General features: G+C 44.2%; 1 protein-coding gene across 4 annotated transcripts; it reads right to left on the reverse strand.

The window, feature by feature from the left end:
* Positions 1–19,371, reverse strand: TEX36 (testis expressed 36). 4 transcript variants are annotated; one of them, XM_058698068.1, is made up of 6 exons: positions 19,195–19,371; positions 14,626–14,757; positions 13,835–13,915; positions 7,697–7,945; positions 7,111–7,183; positions 1–676 (listed from the first exon to the last, which is right to left on the reverse strand). In XM_058698068.1, exons 1-5 carry the CDS (start codon positions 19,243–19,245, stop codon positions 7,148–7,150), a joined length of 549 nt encoding a protein of 182 aa, XP_058554051.1. In that variant the 5' UTR covers positions 19,246–19,371; the 3' UTR covers positions 1–676; positions 7,111–7,147. The 4 variants fall into 4 exon arrangements, 3 of the variants coding, with proteins under 3 accessions (XP_058554051.1, XP_058554052.1, XP_058554053.1); XM_058698069.1 differs by lacking the exon at positions 7,697–7,945; XR_009252727.1 differs by lacking the exons at positions 1–676; positions 7,111–7,183 and adding an exon at positions 13,404–13,548 and having other exon boundaries at positions 7,871–7,945.
* Between the last annotated feature and the right edge of the window lie 436 nt (positions 19,372–19,807).

The raw sequence follows: 19,807 nt of genomic DNA on the forward strand, positions 1-19,807 counted from the left end.
TGTTTGGGCATGTCTTACATTTATTCAATTGGTGCCCATGAGAATGTGGCTCACGAGGCCCAAAGGGAAGGGGGCAGAGCCCTGTTAGGAAGGAGCTAGAAATTAGGCCAGGTTGAGTTGGCAAACATATCTGCTTTGATCAGAACTGTCCTGATTGGCTAAAGACACTGAGCTCTCCAGTGACTGTGGACGCACAGAGCCGAATCCCTCCTTTTAAAGATTCCGAACGTGACAGATGTCAGGCATTGGTTTGCTCAGGCCTGGGTGCCTGTCTGTTCTCAGGGGAACAATCCGATTTCTCCCACGGGGTGTTGTTGAGACTTGCCCGTCCTTTTTGGGGACCGCCATGGCGTGTGCGGAAGGACTGCACACGTCACTCGTGGCTGACGAGGGTCCTGGGTGCTTTGACCAAGGTTATAAACGGCGGGAGAGTATTTATGACAGCTTCAACGTTTCTCCTTCAGGCCTAAGGAACAGCAATGTGTTCTCGGGCAGGGAAGGCCAGATGCTACCGCGGTCACTTATAATCCCACGAACAACTATGTCACCCTGGGTCACGAGCACACTTGTTCTTTCCCCTGGGAACCAGCTCCACGGCTCCAAGCGACGCGACCAGACCAGCGCCCAGGTGGAGCCGAAACAAAGCTTCTTGGATCTGACTTTCTGACGCTGGCTCCTGTTTGGGCAGGGGGAGGGAAAGAAGGGAAGAAAATGTGATGTGTGCTCTCGTGCCGGTATGGCCCAATTTGGAAACGTGCAGATCTGTTTGATTTCGACTGGGGGAGAGAAGACAGCGTTTGAAGTTATTTTGGTTCTTCTGTGCAGAAATCACACGCTACACCTCACAAATTCGACAATTTCATAGAGCCGTAGTCAAGCGTGTGAGTTACAATTTTATTCATTCCATTTATTCAGTGAGTCAGGCTCTGACAGGGGGTTGATTTGTTGTTTAATATTTGGGGGGGATTATTTTGGTATATTTGCAACGTGTTTACTTAAATACTGGGTGTTAAATGAGATGTTTTCGTTTGTTTTGATAGGTACTTATAAAGGCAACGTACAGCATTTCACACTTACACAGCGCTTTCCGAGTCCCCCGCACGGCACGGGCACTCGAGAATGACTACCCTGTGTGTTTGGGAAGTGCCAGCCTCACTCCGCCCAGAGAAAAGCAGGACTTGAGCCGTGGTGTTAAGCCACCAAGCCCAGAACCGAGCTAAAGGGGCTCGACCCACATCTTGGGCTCCGGATGTCGCACTAGGACCCACGATTGTGGGCAGCAGCAAAGAGCCCAGAGGAGGAAATGGATTCTTCTTGCTTGTTTTATGGTCCTCAGGGTGTTACCATAACAGCATGGATTCTTTCATGAACTCAGCGGAACATATGGGAAACCTATACTTAGCTTGTCATTTCAAGCCCTTCCTCCCCCACAGCTCCCCCCCCCCCCAGGAGTCCTCAATATGGTACCAGTTCTGTAGATTAAAAAAAAAAAAAAATGCTCCATTGGGCGAAGCGTCCTTTTGTCTTGGCCCACGGGACAGCGGCGATGTGTCCTGAACTTTGATTCGAGTTGCAGTTGACCGCAAAAATGCCAAGTGGACCCTGTTCCGGGGATGGCTAGCCTATCAGCCACGGCAGGAACAGCCAGCCACCGCATCTGAACCTGGTGCGCAGCCACCAGAACAGGGATGGCTTTGGCCGAAGACGGCGACAAAATGTGCAAAACGAAGAGACGGCACAAGGCAGTCTTTAAAAATAGTCCTAAGTGTCAAAACAGACCAAACGAGAATGTGCTTCTCTGCCTAAAAATAGACAGTGTTCAAGGGTGGGCTTCAAATAGGAAATCATCTCTCTGCTCTTTTAACTCTGATCTTTAAGGGCCTGAGATCTGATTTTTATAAACGAGAAAGCCAGTCGCTAGGCACATGCTTCCAACATGCACAGTAAGTAACGGAAGCTCGCCGGTATGGCTCCGGGAGGGATATTAGGCAGCATCGCTCTGAAAGAGTATTGCCAAACCATCAGCTGTTCTTTTAGCATCTAAGTCATTTCTAGGATGGCACAAGTCCAAGTCTCATTCGTTAAGACAGCAGAAATCTATAAACACCTGCATGTAATTGATTAGTAAGTTGGGGTTTCTTTAACTGGCTGTTTATTCCTCTGTTCAAAACAACGCACTAAAACAAAGAACCAACAATGGCAAGTCATTGACATTGTGCCAAGTTATTAGAGACTTTTATTTCGGTAAAGTGGGTTATTGTACTTGGGGAGTTCACCTGAGTCCCTGAGGGCTCCCCTTCCATTCAAGTGCTGTGTCCTTTGTTCTTGGTTCACCGGATTGAGACCTTAAGGTGAGGTCGTGGGACAGTGGTATTTACATTTTATGTAGAAAACAATTAAATGAGAAAAGACTGGGTTTAAGGGCCAGTTCTCTAATTTGTGTTTTTGTCGATGGTAAACATACCCCCCCATTCTTCAATCCCAAAGAGCAGAGGCTGATCTTCCCCCATCGCTGTGTCCCTCCTTCACCCAATCGCAGATAGGGTTCTGCAAACCTTTTTCGTGAGTTTGTGAATTTCATCCCTAGCACACTGAGTTTGGGGTAACTCCTGTTGGCGATTGCTGGTGTTTGGGCAGAGAGAGGTGAGGCGAGGCAGGAGTGAGGCAAGTGAGGGTTTGTGAGGGCACCTGGGAGTAGGGGTGGGGGGAGAGGAAATGGGAGTAAATTCATCCCACATCAGGCTCCTTGTTGACAGCATGGAGCCTGCTTCGGATTCTCTGTCTCCCTCTCTCTGCTCTTCCCTCACCCCCTCAAACACTTAAAGAAACCCCACAACTTTGTACAGATCTATACTGCTTTCAAAATAAAAATTTTAAGGGGTAATTACACATCCTTTTCAAACACATAAAACAGTTACAAAAACTGACCAATGTGTTAAGCCACAACACTTTCAACCTTTCCATAAGCAAAAATTATACAGATCTTAATTACTGACCACAACGCAAAAATTAATCAGTTAATAAAATATAGATAGACCATGAAAAATAATAAAAGAATTAACGGAAAAATATAGTCCTTTTTAAAAAGTTTTTATTTATTTATTTTGAGAGAGAGCATGCTTGTGTGTAAGCAAGCGGGGGAGGGGCAGAGAGAAAGAGAATCCCAAGCAGGCTCAGAGCCTGACTCCGGCCTTGAACTCACGAACTGTGACATCATGATTGGAGCCAGAATCAAGAGTTGAATGCTCAACCAACTGAGCCACCCAGGCACCCCACAGAAAACATACTTCGTACTAATTCTTGGGTGAAAAAAAGAAAATGACAAGCTACTTGAAAATGGATGTGCTTTCGTGCTTTGTCGAAGATTAATTGACCACAGAGTTGTGGGTTCATTTCTGGGTTTTCTATTCTGTTCCATTGATCTGTGTGTCTGAGAGGCAAACCAAGAAACAGACTCTTAACTATAGAGAACAAAGTGGTGGTTACCAGGGGGGAGGCGAGCAGGGGGAATGGTGGAACGGTGATGGGGACTAAGGACCGCACTTGCTGTGATGAGCACCGGGTGTCGTACAGGAGTGTTGAATCACCACGCTGTACGTCTGAAACCAATATTACCCTGTATATTGACGGGAATGTAAATGAAAACTTTTTTAACAAGGGGGAAACAAGGTAAAAAAATAATAAAAATAAAGTTAACAGTAAGTAGAGGGGCATGATGCGTCTACAAAGTGGCATTGGAAAGAAATTGCCTTGCCTACATTTACAAGACAACAGGAAAGGCTGCAAATAATCGAGTTATGCTTTCACCTGGAGAAGCTAGGAAAAATAAAAATAAGCCCAAGAACAGAATACATAAACAGGAAAGCATAAATTAGTAAGATCAAAAGCAAACAGCAGCGGCGAAAATGTAGATTCGGTAAACAGAGCAAAGACATGTGACCAACATTTAACATGTCGAAGGACAGGATGTAACTTTAAAGCATTAGAGAGAATAACTACATTAAATACCCAAAATTCAAACATCCATATGAAACAGATGATTTCCTCTACAAATAACAGCAACCAAATTTAGATGGGGACCCCTGGCTGGCTTAGTTGGAGGGGTGGGCAACTCTTGATCTCGGGGTCGTGAGTTTGAGTCCCACGTTGAGTGTGGAGATTACTAAAAACAAATAAATAAGCTTTTTTAAAAAGTGGCCACAATTAGAGAAAAAGAAAAAAAGGCAGAGAAGATACAGACTAATTTCTATAAAATACATTGAAAAGATGTTCAAGGATCAGGATCTGGACCTGAAAACTGCACCAGGTCTAGGAGATGTAGTAGGAAATTCTATAGACATTTGCAACTTGTACAAGCAGTGTCAGGGCATAGTAAAAATAGATTTTAAAATCCTTTTAAAAATGGCATATCAAATCCTCAATTTATCAAAAGAATAATACATCATATCAGAAACAACCAACTACAGTTTGTCTCTAGGAATGCTAGAGCGGTTCACCATTAGAAAATCCATGGATATACTTTATTACACTCACAGATTAATATAGAAAATGTATACGATCATCTCAATAGGTGCCAAAACGTCATTTGCTAAAATGTCACCCCATATATTAACGAGAAGAATCATAACAAAGTTGGGGCGCCTGGGTGGTTCAGTTGGTTAAGCATCCAACTCCTCATTTCTGCTCAGGTCATGATATCTCACGGTCGTGAGATCGAGCCCTGCGTGGGGCTCGGCACTGAGCTTGCTCGGGATTCTCTCTCTTCCTCTCTCTCTCAAAATGAATGAATGAATGAATAAACAGATGTTTAAAAAAAAAACTACAACAAGCTCTTAGAATTATTTCATAGTCTCAAAGGAGGTCCTAAGCAAGGCATGAAATCCAGAAGCCATTAAATAGGAGATTCATACATCCTATTACACGAAGATATATGCAGAACTAAAAATATAGTGCATACCACACCTGTGCAAGATGTTAACAATAGGAGAAACCGTGGTAGGTGAGGACGGGGGGAGAGTGGGTGTATGGGAACTGCATACTTCCCATCCGATTTTCCTGTAAGCCTAAAACTGCTCAAAGTCTATTAATTAAAAATATATACAGTAACAACGAGGGAATAACCAACAAACTAGATAAAACACTCGCAACACATTTGATACAAAAGCCTCCATATCTTAATACATCAAGAACCAGGGGTGCCTGGGTGGCTCAGGCGGTTAAGTGCCGCGGTCCGTGAGTTCAAGCCCTGCATCAGGGCTGCATGGAGCCTGTTTGGGATTCTCTCTCTCCTCTCTCTGCACCATCCCTGCTTGCTCTCTCTCTCTTTCAAAATAAATAAACTTAAAAAAAAAGAAATCATACAAATAATTGAAGAATAAGACAAAAGAACCAATAGGAAAACTAGTGAAAGATGCAGAAAAACAGTTCACAGCGAAAGAAACACCAACGGCTTTTCAATAGCCACACACACACAATGAAAGAGATGCAAATCAAAATACAATGCCAGTGTTTTTTGTTTTTTTTTTTTTAGCTAACAAATGGGTAAATATCGAAAAAAAACTTTGGCAGTGCAAGCGTGTGGGAAACAGAAGCGCCTGTATCTTGTATCTTGTTAGTGAAGTTGTAAGCTGGAGCATAGCCCCTTTTAGAAAATTTGATCTTAAGATTTTTTAAATGTAACGTACACTAAAATTTAAAATCCACGTGTTCTTCGGTTGAGCGAGTTTATTTTTATGAATTTTACCACGTAGCAGTGCTTGGAGATGGCTGCAAATATCTACCTATCAAGGTGTTTATAGGAGGCAAAGACAGAAAACTGCATAAATGCCCATCAAAAGATTCCGGGAGCACGACGCACCCGTGTAATGAAATGCCAGGCGGCCGCGCTTAACAAAAGAAGTAGATTTGTAGGTACTGATACTTACTTTGAAACTTCAAAGACACATTCGTAAGTGCAGTTGTTAGTGGAACAGCAGAAACCAACAGTGGAACGGTGTCTGCCATTGATGTTTGTTAAAGGGTGAGAGAGAGAGAGAGAGAGAGAGAGGTGGGGGGAGAGGGAAAGGGAGAGGGAGAGGGAGAGGGAGAGGGAGGGAGAGAGAGGATCTATACAGGCTGCCTGGAAACATAGGCACATAAAAAAAGTGTCAGTAGGGCTGACACAGGGAGGAAAAATGGGGACTGAAGTCAAGGATATCAGGGAAACCGTATTTCATTGTTTAATTCTCTTTTTCCCATGTACATACTTTATATGGACTTTAAAAAATATATCTTAGGGGGAAAAAAAACAGGAAATAAAGAATAAGAGATCATTCTGGGTGGCTCCATCAGTTAAGTGTTGGACTCTCGATTTGGGCTCAGGTCGTGATCTCACCGTTCGTGAGATCAAGGCCCGCATCGGGCTCTGTGCTGACCCTGCAGAGCCTGCTTGGGATTCTCTCTCCCTCTCTCTCTCTCTGCCCTTCCCTCATTCATGGGCATGTGAATGCACTCTCTCTCTCTCTCTCTCAAAATAAATAATAAACTTAAGAAAAATGAGATGATTCTTAACTAGATAGAGATTATCTATCTAAAACCTACAGCACTAGTCAGACTTCAGAGTGGCACATTAGAAGCAGCCTGGTTAAGTTCAAAATAAGGACTATCTGTGCTAATATTCAAATTGTGCCTGATGCAAAACCAGGGGGCGGGGGGAAATGTATAAATGGTAACAATGACATAAATTACCATTTCCACGAGCGATATAATTGTTGCATAGAAAATCCAAGAAAAAAAAAAAAAAAAAGGGCGCCTGGGTGGCTCAGTCGGTTAAGTGGCCGACTTTGGCTCAGGTCATGATCTCACGGTCTGTGAGTTTGAGCACCGCTTTGGACTCTGTGGTGACAGCTCAGAGCCTGGAGCCTGCCTCGGATTCTGTGTCTCCCTCTCTCTCTGCCCCTCCTCCCTCACGCTCTGTCTCTCTCTCCTTCAAAAATAAATAAACATCAGAAAAAAAATTGTTTTAAAAAAGAAAGTTATAGAGCATTATGGGCTGTATAACAGTTTATGTTCAAAATGTATATGTAGTTATACATTATAAGTGCACAGAATAAAAACAAATGGTTAACTTACTTCTGGGGACAGGACAAGGATTGGAGATGTGATGAAATCAAGGGGGACTTCTGGTTCCTCTGTATTGTTTGAACTTTCAAAAGAAAAATAGAATCATATATTATTTACATCATTTTTAAAACTTCACCCAAAGGTAATGTGGCAATTTTAAAGTTCATTCAAATACATTTTTTGTTCAAAATCCTTTCATTTACAGTGTGTGTATCTTCACATATCTTTATTTTATAAGGACTTGAGTGTTTTTCAACCTTATTAAAAAACAGAAATATTTTCAAGGTGGGGAGTGATAACATAACAACATAATGACATAATGATAACATAATCTGTAGCTTTTCCAGTTTCTCAACATAAGGACTTCTCAACATAGTCTCTGTTTATCACTGCAAGAGTCCTTCACCTCCGAGTAAGGCGTATGTAGTCTCCAACCTCTAATGTAAATCCTATTCCAGCTAGTGGTGCTGGACCAGAAAACACATGCTTTTAGAATGTCCAGGGCGATACCAATATTACAAAACTCATCCACAATCTTCTGGAAGGATTTAGGGCTCCCGTGAAGAACCAAAAATTTGTCAATGGTGAAACTTACTTTGGGATTCTTTTTCAAAAACTCTGTATAGCTTCTCTGAGGAATAAATTTAAAAGAGTTCCATATCTCATTATAATGCTTTGGGAAGCGTCTGAAAATTGGGACCACCACGATTTCTTGACAGACATAAGATATTTGGTTATTTGAAAAGCCATCAAGATAAGATGGGACATAGTCACATGCCCACAGATTGAAATTTCTTGAAACGTGTTGCCTTTTCTCTGGGGAGATCTTCCTACGTCCCAGGCCCTGGAGAAGAATTATAAGAAGATTAGGAGAAAAATATTCAAAGTCAAAGAGTTCTGAAGTCTTTAATAAAACCAGCTACATGATAGCCTATGTCTTAATACACATGGCAACTGCTATGAGAGGTATCCTTTGCCAACCTATAAATCAACACCGAAAGCATGCTGGTGGAGTTTCGTTATTGTTCTCGTAACCTTCCACTTCCACCAATGGATTTACTTGCCAAGGGGATTGGTCTTCTAGAGACATAGAGGGCAGAACCAGAGAGACCACAGCTGGAAACAGCCTATTAGCCAGCCTAGACTCCCAGGCACCCCAGTCAGGTTCTCTGCACCCAGGTGGCACCTCAGTGAATCTGCCTCTGGCTGCATCCCAGCATTCAGTGGGGTAGATGGTTCTCACTCCGAGGGAAGCTGAATTCTTTCCCACTCAGGAAGCAACACCCTTGGGGGTCTGCCCACAGGATTCCTCATTAACTCTCAGGACCTCACATGTGAACCTGAGAATTACCCTGTATTCAGAATTGTGCTTTCGATCTGACCCATAATTAGAAGAAAACACTATGCTTCGACAAAAGACTAGAAGGAAATGGACATGAGATTACCCAGACTTTACATTATAGATCGTCCTGGACTCATGATGGAGTGACATCCGATAAGCCCACGGGAAGCTGAAAAAAAATCACACAAGGACCCTCTGTAGCAAAGTGAGTTTGTTGTTTCATAAGGACCAGTATCATTCAGAGTGACAGCAGGAGACACCCTCAATTTAGGGTAATTTGAAGAGAGTTTAGTAACGGGACTATTTGTGGGGAACCTCACGGGGACAGTGTAGAGGCTCCAGATCCAAGGGGTTTGAGGAGGAATGTAGTCCCCATAGATGTGTCCCCGGTGCTGGGGCAGAGAGAACGGGAGAGGCTGGTTCTAGAGACACCAAGGGAAGACGCTGCCCGAGCACCTTTCTAACAAGGTACTTGCCGATAGTCCAGGAAAAAAAGTGAAGTAAAATAAAAGAAAGAGACAAAATGAATAGGGAAAAGAGGTACAAGGACAGCAACAAGTGAAGCTTGTAATTAAGTCTAACTACTTGCCGGGAATAACAATGGTAGCCCTAATCCTTCCGGAAGATTGTTGAGGTGTCGGTTAAGCATCTGACTCTTGATCTCGCCTCAGGTCATGATCTCACAGCCTGTGAGTTCAAGCCCCACGTCGGCCTCTGTGCTGACAGCACAGAGCCTGCTTGGCATTCTCTCTCACCCTCTCTCTCTCCGCCCCTCCCTGCTCTCTCTCTCTCTAAAAAATAAAAAAAAAAAAAAGAAAAAATGAAAAAAAAATTTAAACACGTCTAAATACTTGCTGATAATGTAACTATGAAAAATTGAAATATATTGAAACTTCAGGTAAGAATCCACAAAAAGGAAGGAATGGAGGGGGAAGGAAGGCGGGGAGAGAGAAACAAATCTGGAACTGAAATTTGCAGGATTTCAATTTGATAGCTGTGAAACCCAGGAGGTGCCACTTAACATTATCCCATGAAAATGGCACCTCCATGAGTTGGGACAGCACAGTCTGGCCACTAAAGTGAGGAAGGTCAGTACATTGAAGAACTCGCCACACCCTTGGGGGCTGGGAGTTAGGGGGTAACTATAGATATTACATTTTATATTCATAGGGTAATATAATATCAATGTATTTCTTAAACATTTATAGTTAAGGGTAACCACTGGTAGACAATAGAAGCCAGTGAGCAAATAAATTCAATCTAGCTAAGTCAGGAGAGGGACAAATTAAAAGAAACAAGGTGCAAACATGGTAAATAGGAAACAGACAATGAAACAACAGAAATAAAACCCAAAACATAAATTATCATAACAATTTGAATGGATGGAATTCTTATACAAAGAAACAATGACTCTTAGATTAAAAAAAAATGCTCTATTCTATTTATAATTAAAAAAATACAGGGGCGCCTGGGTGGCTCAGTCGGTTAAGCGTCCGACTTCGGCTGAGGTCATGATCTCACGGTTCGTGAGTTCGAGCCCCATGTCGGGCTCTGTGCTGACAGCTCAGAGCCTGGAGCCTGCTTGGATTCTGTGTCTCCCTCTCTCTCTGCCCCTCCTCCGCTCTTGCTCTGTCTCTCTCTGTCTTTCAAAAATGAATAAACATAAAAAAACCTTTTTTTAAAAAATACAAATTGACTAAAAAGTAAAAGACAAAGAAATAAACCATAATGTAAGTAATGAATGTTAGCAATAGGAAAGTAATGATGGTTGCTAGGAATTTCCCCAAGGGATACAGGAGTGCTGATGCATAGGGGCACTTGTACCCCAATGTTTGTAGCAGCGCTTTCAACAATAACCAAATTATGGAAAGAGCCTACATGTCCATCGACTGACGAATGGATAGAGAAGATGTGGTTTATATATACAATGGAATACTGCTTGGCAATGAGAAAGAAGGAAATCTGGCCATTTGTAGCAACGTGGATGGAACTGGAGGGTGTTATGCTAAGTGAAATAAGTCAGGCAGAGAAAGACAGATACCATGTTTTCACTCATAAGTGGATCCCGAGAAACTCAACAGAAGACCAGGGGAGAGAGGAAGGGGAAGAAAAAGGTTACAGAGAGGGAAGGAGGCAAACCATAAGAGACTCTTAAATACTGAGAATAAACAGGATTGATGAGGGGTGGGGAAGAGGGGAAACTGAGGATTGATGGGGGTGGGCATGGAGGAGGGCACCTGTTGGGATGAGCACAGGGTGTTGTATGGAAACCAATTTGACAATAAGTTATTTAAAAAAAAAAAAAAAAGGAAAGGAATAGTGGCAAAGCTAAAATTGCAATTCAGAATTCATGCCTAAAAACACTAAAGTATGTAAAAGATGCTTTGTATTGATAAATAATAAGAGCCACCGGGCGCCTGGGTGGCGCAGTCGGTTAAGCGTCCGACTTCAACCAGGTCACGATCTCGCGGTCCGTGAGTTCGAGCCCCGCGTCGGGCTCTGGGCTGATGGCTCGGAGCCTGGAGCCTGTTTCCGATTCTGTGTCTCCCTCTCTCTCTGCCCCTCCCCCGTTCATGCTCTGTCTCTCTCTGTCCCCAAAATAAAAATAAATAAATAAATAAATAAATAAATAATAATAATAATAAGAGCCACCAAGAACATAAAATATTCATGAATTATCATGCAGAAAAATACGATATTAAACTATATAAGGTTGAAAGAATTAGATAAGGTTACAAAAATTTAGAAACTCAAGAATAATCTTAGAAGGAAAAATTGACAAATGAAGACAAAAATTAAGAAAAGGTTATGAAGGATTTGAATAACATAATTAATGGCCTTTAATAAAATTAAGAATTTTGCAACCAACTTTGTAAACACCCATGAAATTTTTGTTAAAATCAATCATGTACAAGATAACAAAGATAATCTTTATAATTCAAAATTCATATTCTATAGAACTTATATAAACCATAGAACTAGATATTAGCAACAAAAGATGATCTGAAAAAATTCTAGCTACATAGAAAATTCAAAACATTCTTCTAAATTATTTTTAGAATTAAAAATTAAATCATAGACTATTTGGAAGCAAATAATAATGAAACTCTAGTTTAAAAACATGTTCAGATGTAGCCAAAGCAATAATCTAAGGAAAATTCCTAGTTTTAGTAGGTTTACTAACAAAAACAGTTGCAAGTATATGAATTAAACACGCAACTTAAAAAGATATAAAAGAACAGCAAACTAAGAGTATTTTAGGAGATGTTACACCAACAGATTTGGAAACAAATACATTTTAGACACATGTCAACAAAATCTACTCAAGAAGAAATAGAAAGTTGGGGAGCACCTGGCTGACTCGGTTGGTGGAGTGTGTGACTTTGACCTCGGGGCTGTGACTTCAAGCCCCACATTGGGTGTAAAGATTACTTAAAAATAAAGTCTTAACAATGCACCTGGGTGGCTCAGTCGGTTCAGCATTCGACTTTTGATTTTGGCTCAGGTCACAATCTCACAGTCATGAGAGGTTGTGAGATTGAATCAGGGCTTCTCTCCCTCTCCCTCTGCCACTCCCCTACTCAAATGCTCTCTAAATAAATAAATAAATAAACCCTTAAAAATTTTTTAAAAAGAAAAATAGAAAGTTTTAATAGATTAATAATCAATGGAGAAATTAAAAAGGGAAAACAGTACAAAAAAACAAAAACTAAAAACGTTCTCAAACTCAAATAATTTTATGGGCAAATTCTACCTAAACCTCGTTAAACTGAAATTCCACACTTTATATAAACTATCCCAGAATGTAGAGGAAGTTGGAAAGCTTCCAGTGTTTTCTAGGAGACTAACATAGCTCTGATAGAATATATGTGGTACAATCCTGTTTATATCATTAACAACACATATGCTTATGTGTGTATATTTGCATGTGAATTGCAAAAAATTCTCAAATTTTGCCCACCGAACCATTATCTGTGAGTCATCAAGGTAGGGTTGTGAGGAGGGAAAGTAAGAGTGCAAATTTTTAAGAAAATTTATTTGATTCTGTATTCTTTGAAAGTTGTCAAGGACATCTGTTACTTTGATAATTTAAAAAATGATGTTAAACATTCCATTTAGAGAGTCAGGCAGAGTGGGTATTCTCGCTCTGTGTTCAACACTCTGCCAGGGAAAACCAGATTTTTTTTTTAGGTTAAACCACTTCAATGTAGCTTAAAGATGGTAGGCTGGAGGAAAGAGTAATTTCGGGCAAGTTTTTAGCATCACTGTTCTCAGGTTCCTCGTCTCTAAATCGGGGATGATAAGAGTAATTAGCCAGCAGTGTTGTCGTGATGGTTCAATGAGATCGTAGGAGATGCTAGCACAGGGCAAATGCTTTACAAATGGTGGGTATTCTTTTTTTTTTTTTTTTTTTTAATGTTTATTTTTGAGAGAGAGAGACAGAGACAGAGACAGAGTGTGAGTAGGGGAGGGTCAGGGCCAGAAGGAGACCCAGAACTAGAAGCGGGCTCCAGGCTCTGAGCTGTCAGCATAGAGCCCGATGTGGGGCTCGAACTCGCAGACCGCTAGATCATGACCTGAGCCGAAGTCAGACGTTTAACCGACTGAGCCACCCAGGCGCCCCATAAATGGTGGGTATTCTTAACGTCGTCGTCGTCATCATCATCATGGACTTTCAGAGTTGGGAAAGAGTCTCAGAGATCACGTGATCCAACCCTCTACCTCAGTTGTGTTAACCCTCCCCTGCCTCCTTTGACAGCCCCGTGGCCACATGAGCACTGCCAATGTGGGTCTTCTAAACTCAGAGGTGCCACAAGAATAAAACACAAACTGGATTTTAAAGACTTCGCTTGGGGAATGTAAAATATCTCATGAGTAATGCTTACATTGATTACGTGTCGAACTGATCATTTGGGGAATTATCGAGTTAAATAAAATACATTAGTAAAATTAATGTCACCTCTTTTTTACTCCACGGGGCTACTAGAACCTTTCCAGTCGCGTGTGCCGCTCACAACATATAGGTTTCCACGGCACGATGCTGTGTTAACCGCCACTACGTGCTCTCAGACTTTATTTCCTCCGCTGAGGGAAACTCACCCCCTCTAGGGGAAAGACAACTCCAGTTATGGGAAGTCCTTTGTACTTTGTAAGCTCGCCTCCCTCTGACCTGTCCCGGGGGGGCTTGGTTCTATCCACCAGAGACACACATGGGAAACCCCTCTTTCCGGTTACAGACCTTCCCACGAAAGCTCGTGAATGGGGCAGTTCATACTTTGAGAAGTGTGAGCTGCACACATGACCTTGCTCCCGAGTTGGGGAAAGTCGTCTAGCATCACGTGCTAGAGGCGCTCCCAGTTTTGTTAGTACTCTCTGGAGGGAGATACTCACAGAGTCAAGGTAGCATCCAGAGCTCTGAAAGCTGTAGCGATTGTCGTGTACGGAGAAGGGGAAGTTGTTATCTACCGCTTGCTAGAAGAGATTGGGAAGGAGTTGGAAAAAACACACATCAGAACCCCAGCGTGCTGGCAGAACCTGCAGACAGAGCTAAACCCATCACCGGAAAGGAGCAGACGGCGCGGGACAGGAGGTCATGGGTGTGCCTGTCAACTCAAGGCTTTAAAAGTCAACCTCATTGGTGACCTTGCAGAAAATCATAAAAGTTCTCTTTCCAGACACCCTCCTTGGAGGCAAAGAAGGAAAAGCGTATAAGCTCGTGGAATTGAAAGCTGGAAAGGGACTTTGGAGGCCATCAAGACCAAAGGTCTTCCCCTGACCAATCAGGATCCTGGCCCAGGTTGGCTGCGTGAGTTAGCTAAGGGTGAAGTCCACACTGGCTTCTCCCTGAGGCCACTTCGTGCCCCTGAAGTCGCTGGTGAACTGGCCAGGGAGGCAGAACGTGCATGTTAACGATCTGCGAGCTGTAACCAAAGATGGTGTTTTCCTGTCCACAGAGGAGCCTAACTTGATCGTCTGAGCCAGGAGGCAGTTCCTTCTAGGAATTATTTGGGGTGTCAGAGTGACCAGGATAGGAGGTGGGATGCTACCGGCATTTAAGGACCCAAAGATGACGAAAGAGTAGTTCCTTCCGAGGAAGAATTGACGGGCCAGGAATGCCAGTGGGTGCCGCCCCCTTGGAGAGCCACAGGGACGCGTGGCCCGGGCCAGCGTCCGGGACTCACCTTCTCTCGAACCTTGTAGATTGGGGGTAGCCTCCCCTCCACTTGCTGAGACACACGTGGGCTGTGGGGTTCTTTCAACATAGCACTTGTGATGGATTCCGGTGTCTTCTGCGTTAGTCCAATCTGAGGGAACTAGAAAACCAGCACAGGCCGTGATTAAAACCAGACACATCTGAACCTCAAAGCCAAGTATCGGGGCTTCCTCTGTAACGTGATCAAAATGCAATTTGGGTGCTTCTGGTGGGCGAAGGAAATGGCGTAATTTTCGTAATTTGCAAGTATTCTTTCCAAGACCAAAAAATATTGTAATGGCCCAAGGCCATCACTGCGGGCTGTTTCAAGTTACCGGGGCCCGCCCCTGCTGTGCTGGAGCCTGGAAATGTTTCTGTGGCCTGGTGAGGGGGGGTGTGACCTGTGAGCAAAAGCTGATGTGCTCTGAGAAGACAGAAATGGGTTGAGCTCTTTCTTCCTGTCAGGGCGCTCCCCGTACCGGGGCTGAGGACCCAGCCCACGTTCACAGGGGTGAGCCCACCTCCCCCGGTAGGAGGTGGAGGAGAAACATAGCTGACTCTGCCCTGAGAAGGTAGAACGGTAGAGGGGAGAGGGAAAAAATAGGGGATAGGATACAAAGCAAAATAGTAATAATAAAGATTATCTGGGGAGGTGGTTGGCATCTCCCTATGAACAGGAAGGAAGGAAATAGGACGGGGCAGAGGGAAGACGTCCCAAGGGAGGCCTTGACCCACCCCACAGAGAGTTCTGGGCACGTGATGGCCTCTCAGAATCATCCTGAGTTAGGGCGACGGGACTGGCCTTTTCTGCACCCTCATCGATCAGTCACCAGGTGTGGGTTGATCTAGGAAGAGGGGGTGATTTTTGAGGAGGCAGCTCTCTTCAGCCAGGGGTTATCCCTGGGGTCAGAGCACCGAGGCCTTCCAACAAAGGGAGGAAGCAGAATTTGGTGGCTGGGTCATAGACTGTGGATTCAAAGTTCCCGAGTCCAATCCCGGCTCTCTCTCCTATGAGGTCAGGCCTATGCAAGGCCTATGCACTTTTCCACGCCCCAGTTTCCTCGTCTGTAAATTGGAATAATAACACTTCTTTGACAGCGTGGGTGCGATTAAAAGAAAGTCCACGCACCAGAGAGTGCTCGATGACCGTTAGCAGGTTGTGTCTCTGCTCACAGCTGTCCCCTCCTTGGTCCCCAAACCTACCGCCAGGCCTCAGGCCAGTCCTCCTTGCTTTCTGCTGGATTATAAGGAACTTGACCAACAGTACCTGTATACTCAGGTGGCTCCTGTTCCCTGCCTGTGCAAGTGCGTTCAGTACGTGACTGTTTACGTCAAAGGGGGGGGGAGATTACGTCCTACGTGATGTGTACTTGGTGGGGTGTTCTCGGCAGCAATGGGCAGCACTGGGCTAGGTGACACACAGCGGCCGAGCGGCCTTTGAAACACAGTGCTGAGTGGGAAAAAGAAAGAAGCAGAATGAGATCTATAGCCCAACGCCATTTATGTGAAAAAAATAATCCACGCACGCAAGACCACAATGCCTAACTTACAGAACACATCCGAATCAAAGAACTCTCAGGAAACACTTTGGAATGACTGCACGTGGAGCGAGGAAAGATGGGATGGGGCTCAGAGCAGTGCCCGGCCAGTGCCCGTCTTGCCAGCCGGGAGCTAGGGCCCGGCCAGCCAGCAGCCAGCACCAAGGCTCTCTGAAGGAGGAGGAATGGAGGAAGGAACCAGGAAGGAGGATGACTCTTTCCCCCTATTATGTTCCACTATTTAAACATTTCGTAACTAAATGCACCCATTACATTCTCTTTTTTTCCACAACAAAGATCATCGTATTTGTTTCCGTTTACCGTTGTAACACATACTCATGGTTTAAGAAGATGTGAACATAAAAACATAAAACAATCAAATTCCCCTGAACTCAGTGGTGACCATCTTTTTTTTTTTTTAATGTTTATTTATTTAAATGTTTATTTTTGAGGGAGACAGAGAGACAGAGCACGATCAGGGGAGGGGCAGAGAGAGAGAGAGACAGAATCTGAAGCAGGCTCCAGGCTCCGAGCTGTCCGCACAGAGCTTGACGCGGGGCTCGAACTCACGAACTGTGAGATCGTGACCTGAGCCGAAGTCGGACGCTTAGCCGACTGAGCCACCCAGGGGCCCCAGATGGTGACCATCCTAGGCATACATCCCCATTACATGCACGTGCAGCCACGGACGTGTAGATGTGTGTGTGTACCTGTGTATAATGTGGCATATCTAGGATCATAGTATACATGCGGTTTCTAAACACCACGAACGCCTCCTTATTGAACAGTCATTTTTGGTGACTTTCTCCCCACCTTTCTGTCACCCCGGATCACAATATTCAATATTCGCGGCTGCGCGCTCACAGACGGAGACACGGCCACCTGCAGAGGAGGTTTCCGTCACTCTACAAACATCAGACCGTGTGATACGTACTGTTCTGCCCTTTGCTTTCCCACTTAGCAAGATAGCCTAGACATTTGCCAAAGTCAACCTATAGGCTTCTAACTCCTTCTGTTATGTTTTTTTCATGTCTTAAAACAATTCTTTTTCCAAAGTAAATACAAATAATACAGAGGGCCTCCAGACTCATAACCTTTCCTTTGTCTCTTCCTCCGGTCTGGCTGTGTCAACATTCCTGTCTGGGCAGCTATGGAAAATCAGGGGTGGGGCTGGGAGGGTGGGAGTTTCTGCAGCATCAGGAACCATCACTCTCCCCAGCTAAGTGACAACTGATTTGAGTTCATTTGTATTCCGGAAGTCTATGGACTAAATCACTGAAGGGGGGAAAAAAAAGCGGCTGTAGCATTTTAATTTCACTCTTTTAAAATATATATTGAATGGTGATAACATGATAGCTGTGACATAAACCCTTCTGTTAGATATTGTAACCATGAAATACAGCTTTTTAACTAGTTGGCGGTGAAATTCGTGCTGCATTCAATCACGCAACGATTGCAGTATTAAACAGGAAGGTGAAAGTGTACGGAGAAAGCCTCTCCTACCCGGCAACAGCCACATTTCAACCAGCAAGGTCAACTGCAAAATGACGGTCACCTCTAATGTGGCCATTACTGTCCTCCCAAATGGGCCGCTGCTGACTCAAAGCCAACAATTTCTTTCATTTCCCCGACTTGTCTGCAAGTTACTTTGGGAAGCTTCAGGATCAGCACTATTCTGTTCACGCTCTTGGGTGCTGGCAGCAGAAGGGCCCCACAGCAAGTGCTCAAGTCAGACTTCGGGAGGCAATGCCTCTAGACCCGAAACCGGGCTCTGGGAAGTCGTGGGATCACAAGAGGAAACGAAACGCTCTCTCTTGCTTTCCCCCATATAGCAGAACCCTGACTTTGTTTGAGGTGGCGTATAAAAAATACCTCCCCAAACTTCCGTGCAGCAAGCTCAGCCACGTGACCCAAAGAGACGCTAGCAGGGGTGTGCGGGGAGGGGCCCCTGGGATAACTTTGTTTTCCCCCACCAAAGAGACAGACTTAGAGGACAGGTGCCAGGGGTCGTTTTGTTCCTTGACCGTCCCCCCTCATTTACCTGCCTGAGTTGAACAGCCCCACTCCAAGGATAACAGAACAGAGGACCGAAAAAATCCCGATGACCCCCACGGACGTCTGTACCAGCCCTGAGCTGCCTACTTCTGGATTTGTTGTTGCTCGAGAAATACAAACCCTTATTTATAAGGTGACGACGCTGTAGTCAGCTTTTTATGATATCCAGGCAAACACAATCCTCATGGGTGTTGTAGCTGATAGAAAGAAGGGAAGCTAGTCTGAGAAACTTGTATTCTTCTCTTGGAGACTGATTGGTGTTATGTAGTTCACACTCTTTCCCATTTTACTTTGGCTGCCAGGAATCTCAGTGTCAAATCTGATGATATTATATAAATAGCTGTCATGTAGGCCATATGGCCTGTATGTGTTCTGTATTTTCCCGGTCTCAGCCTCTTCTTCTAAAATATATTCAAACTGATTCAGAATTTTTATTTTTTTATACTTTCCTATTTTATTTTGAATATTTTCCATATATTACTGTAAATCTTTGAGGAATGAAGCAGGGTGTATAAGGAGTAAAAAATATATATGTATATATATACATTAATATATATAATAGTTACCAAGTAATGAATGGTTACCCTGTTTCCATGAATCCTACTAACCGCTGTATATGAATTGTGTCATTAATCCACACAATAACCCTCTAACCTTGGTGTATACTATGATCCCATTTAACAGACAAAGAGACTGATTTAGAAGGACTAAGCACACAGCAGCGACTGCCTAATGGACGTTCACGAGTGTGCTGAGTGTTTTACACACCGGATTTATTTCATTTAGTCCCCCCGAGAACGCTATGAGAGTCCCATTCGACAGGTGAAGGAACCGAGGCTAGGTGAGGCGATTCCTCAAAAGGGATGCCAGGAGAAGCAGCAGAAGCGGGATCTAGACCCAGTTCTGCGAGCTTGGCCACACCCACGTGACCTGAAGAAGGCGAGAGGAGTCCCCATCTTTCTTACCCATCTTCCGTCCTGGTCGAAAGGTGGGTTGAAGCGTCTTCCTCTGACCATTTTCTGCGGGAAGTGGAAGGTGGCTGAGGTTGGCTCCCTTATGTCCCCATTGCCTCGTAAACTCTCTGCATCTGGAAGACGTCCCTCCTCCTGCTCCTGACCTTTGGCCTCTCCTAGAAGGGGAGGTCCAGGGGGACCCACTGTTGCCATAGAATTCCGATGCCCCCATCACAATGGGGGAGGGCTGTGGGTCTTCTAAGCCCTCTGAGGTTTCCTGCACAGGCTACCTACGGCTGCTCCCCCCAGGCTCCCGGCTGAGGAAGCCCCATTGATGGGTCAGACAAGTGAGGACAACACAGCCTTAAGGAAAAGGCAGGAAGAGCTCGGACAAGGAGAGGCCTGCTGGTCAATGCTTGATGACCAGGTCTCTGGAAGACAGTCCGATTTGTAGTGCTGTTGGCCAATTTCCATGGTGTAAATACTTGTACCGTGATTTTTTAAGCTAAAACTGACAAACACGGAGTCGGGAAGAGATGTGCGCACAGGCTCCAGGCCCCCTCCCTGGGTCATAGGATTGATCTCCCAGGCTCCCTCCCTCCCAGGCCAGACTTTGGAAGGAGCT

The sequence above is a fragment of the Neofelis nebulosa genome, chromosome 13 (genome assembly GCF_028018385.1).
Source record: "Neofelis nebulosa isolate mNeoNeb1 chromosome 13, mNeoNeb1.pri, whole genome shotgun sequence".
Lineage (NCBI taxonomy): Eukaryota > Metazoa > Chordata > Mammalia > Carnivora > Felidae > Neofelis > Neofelis nebulosa.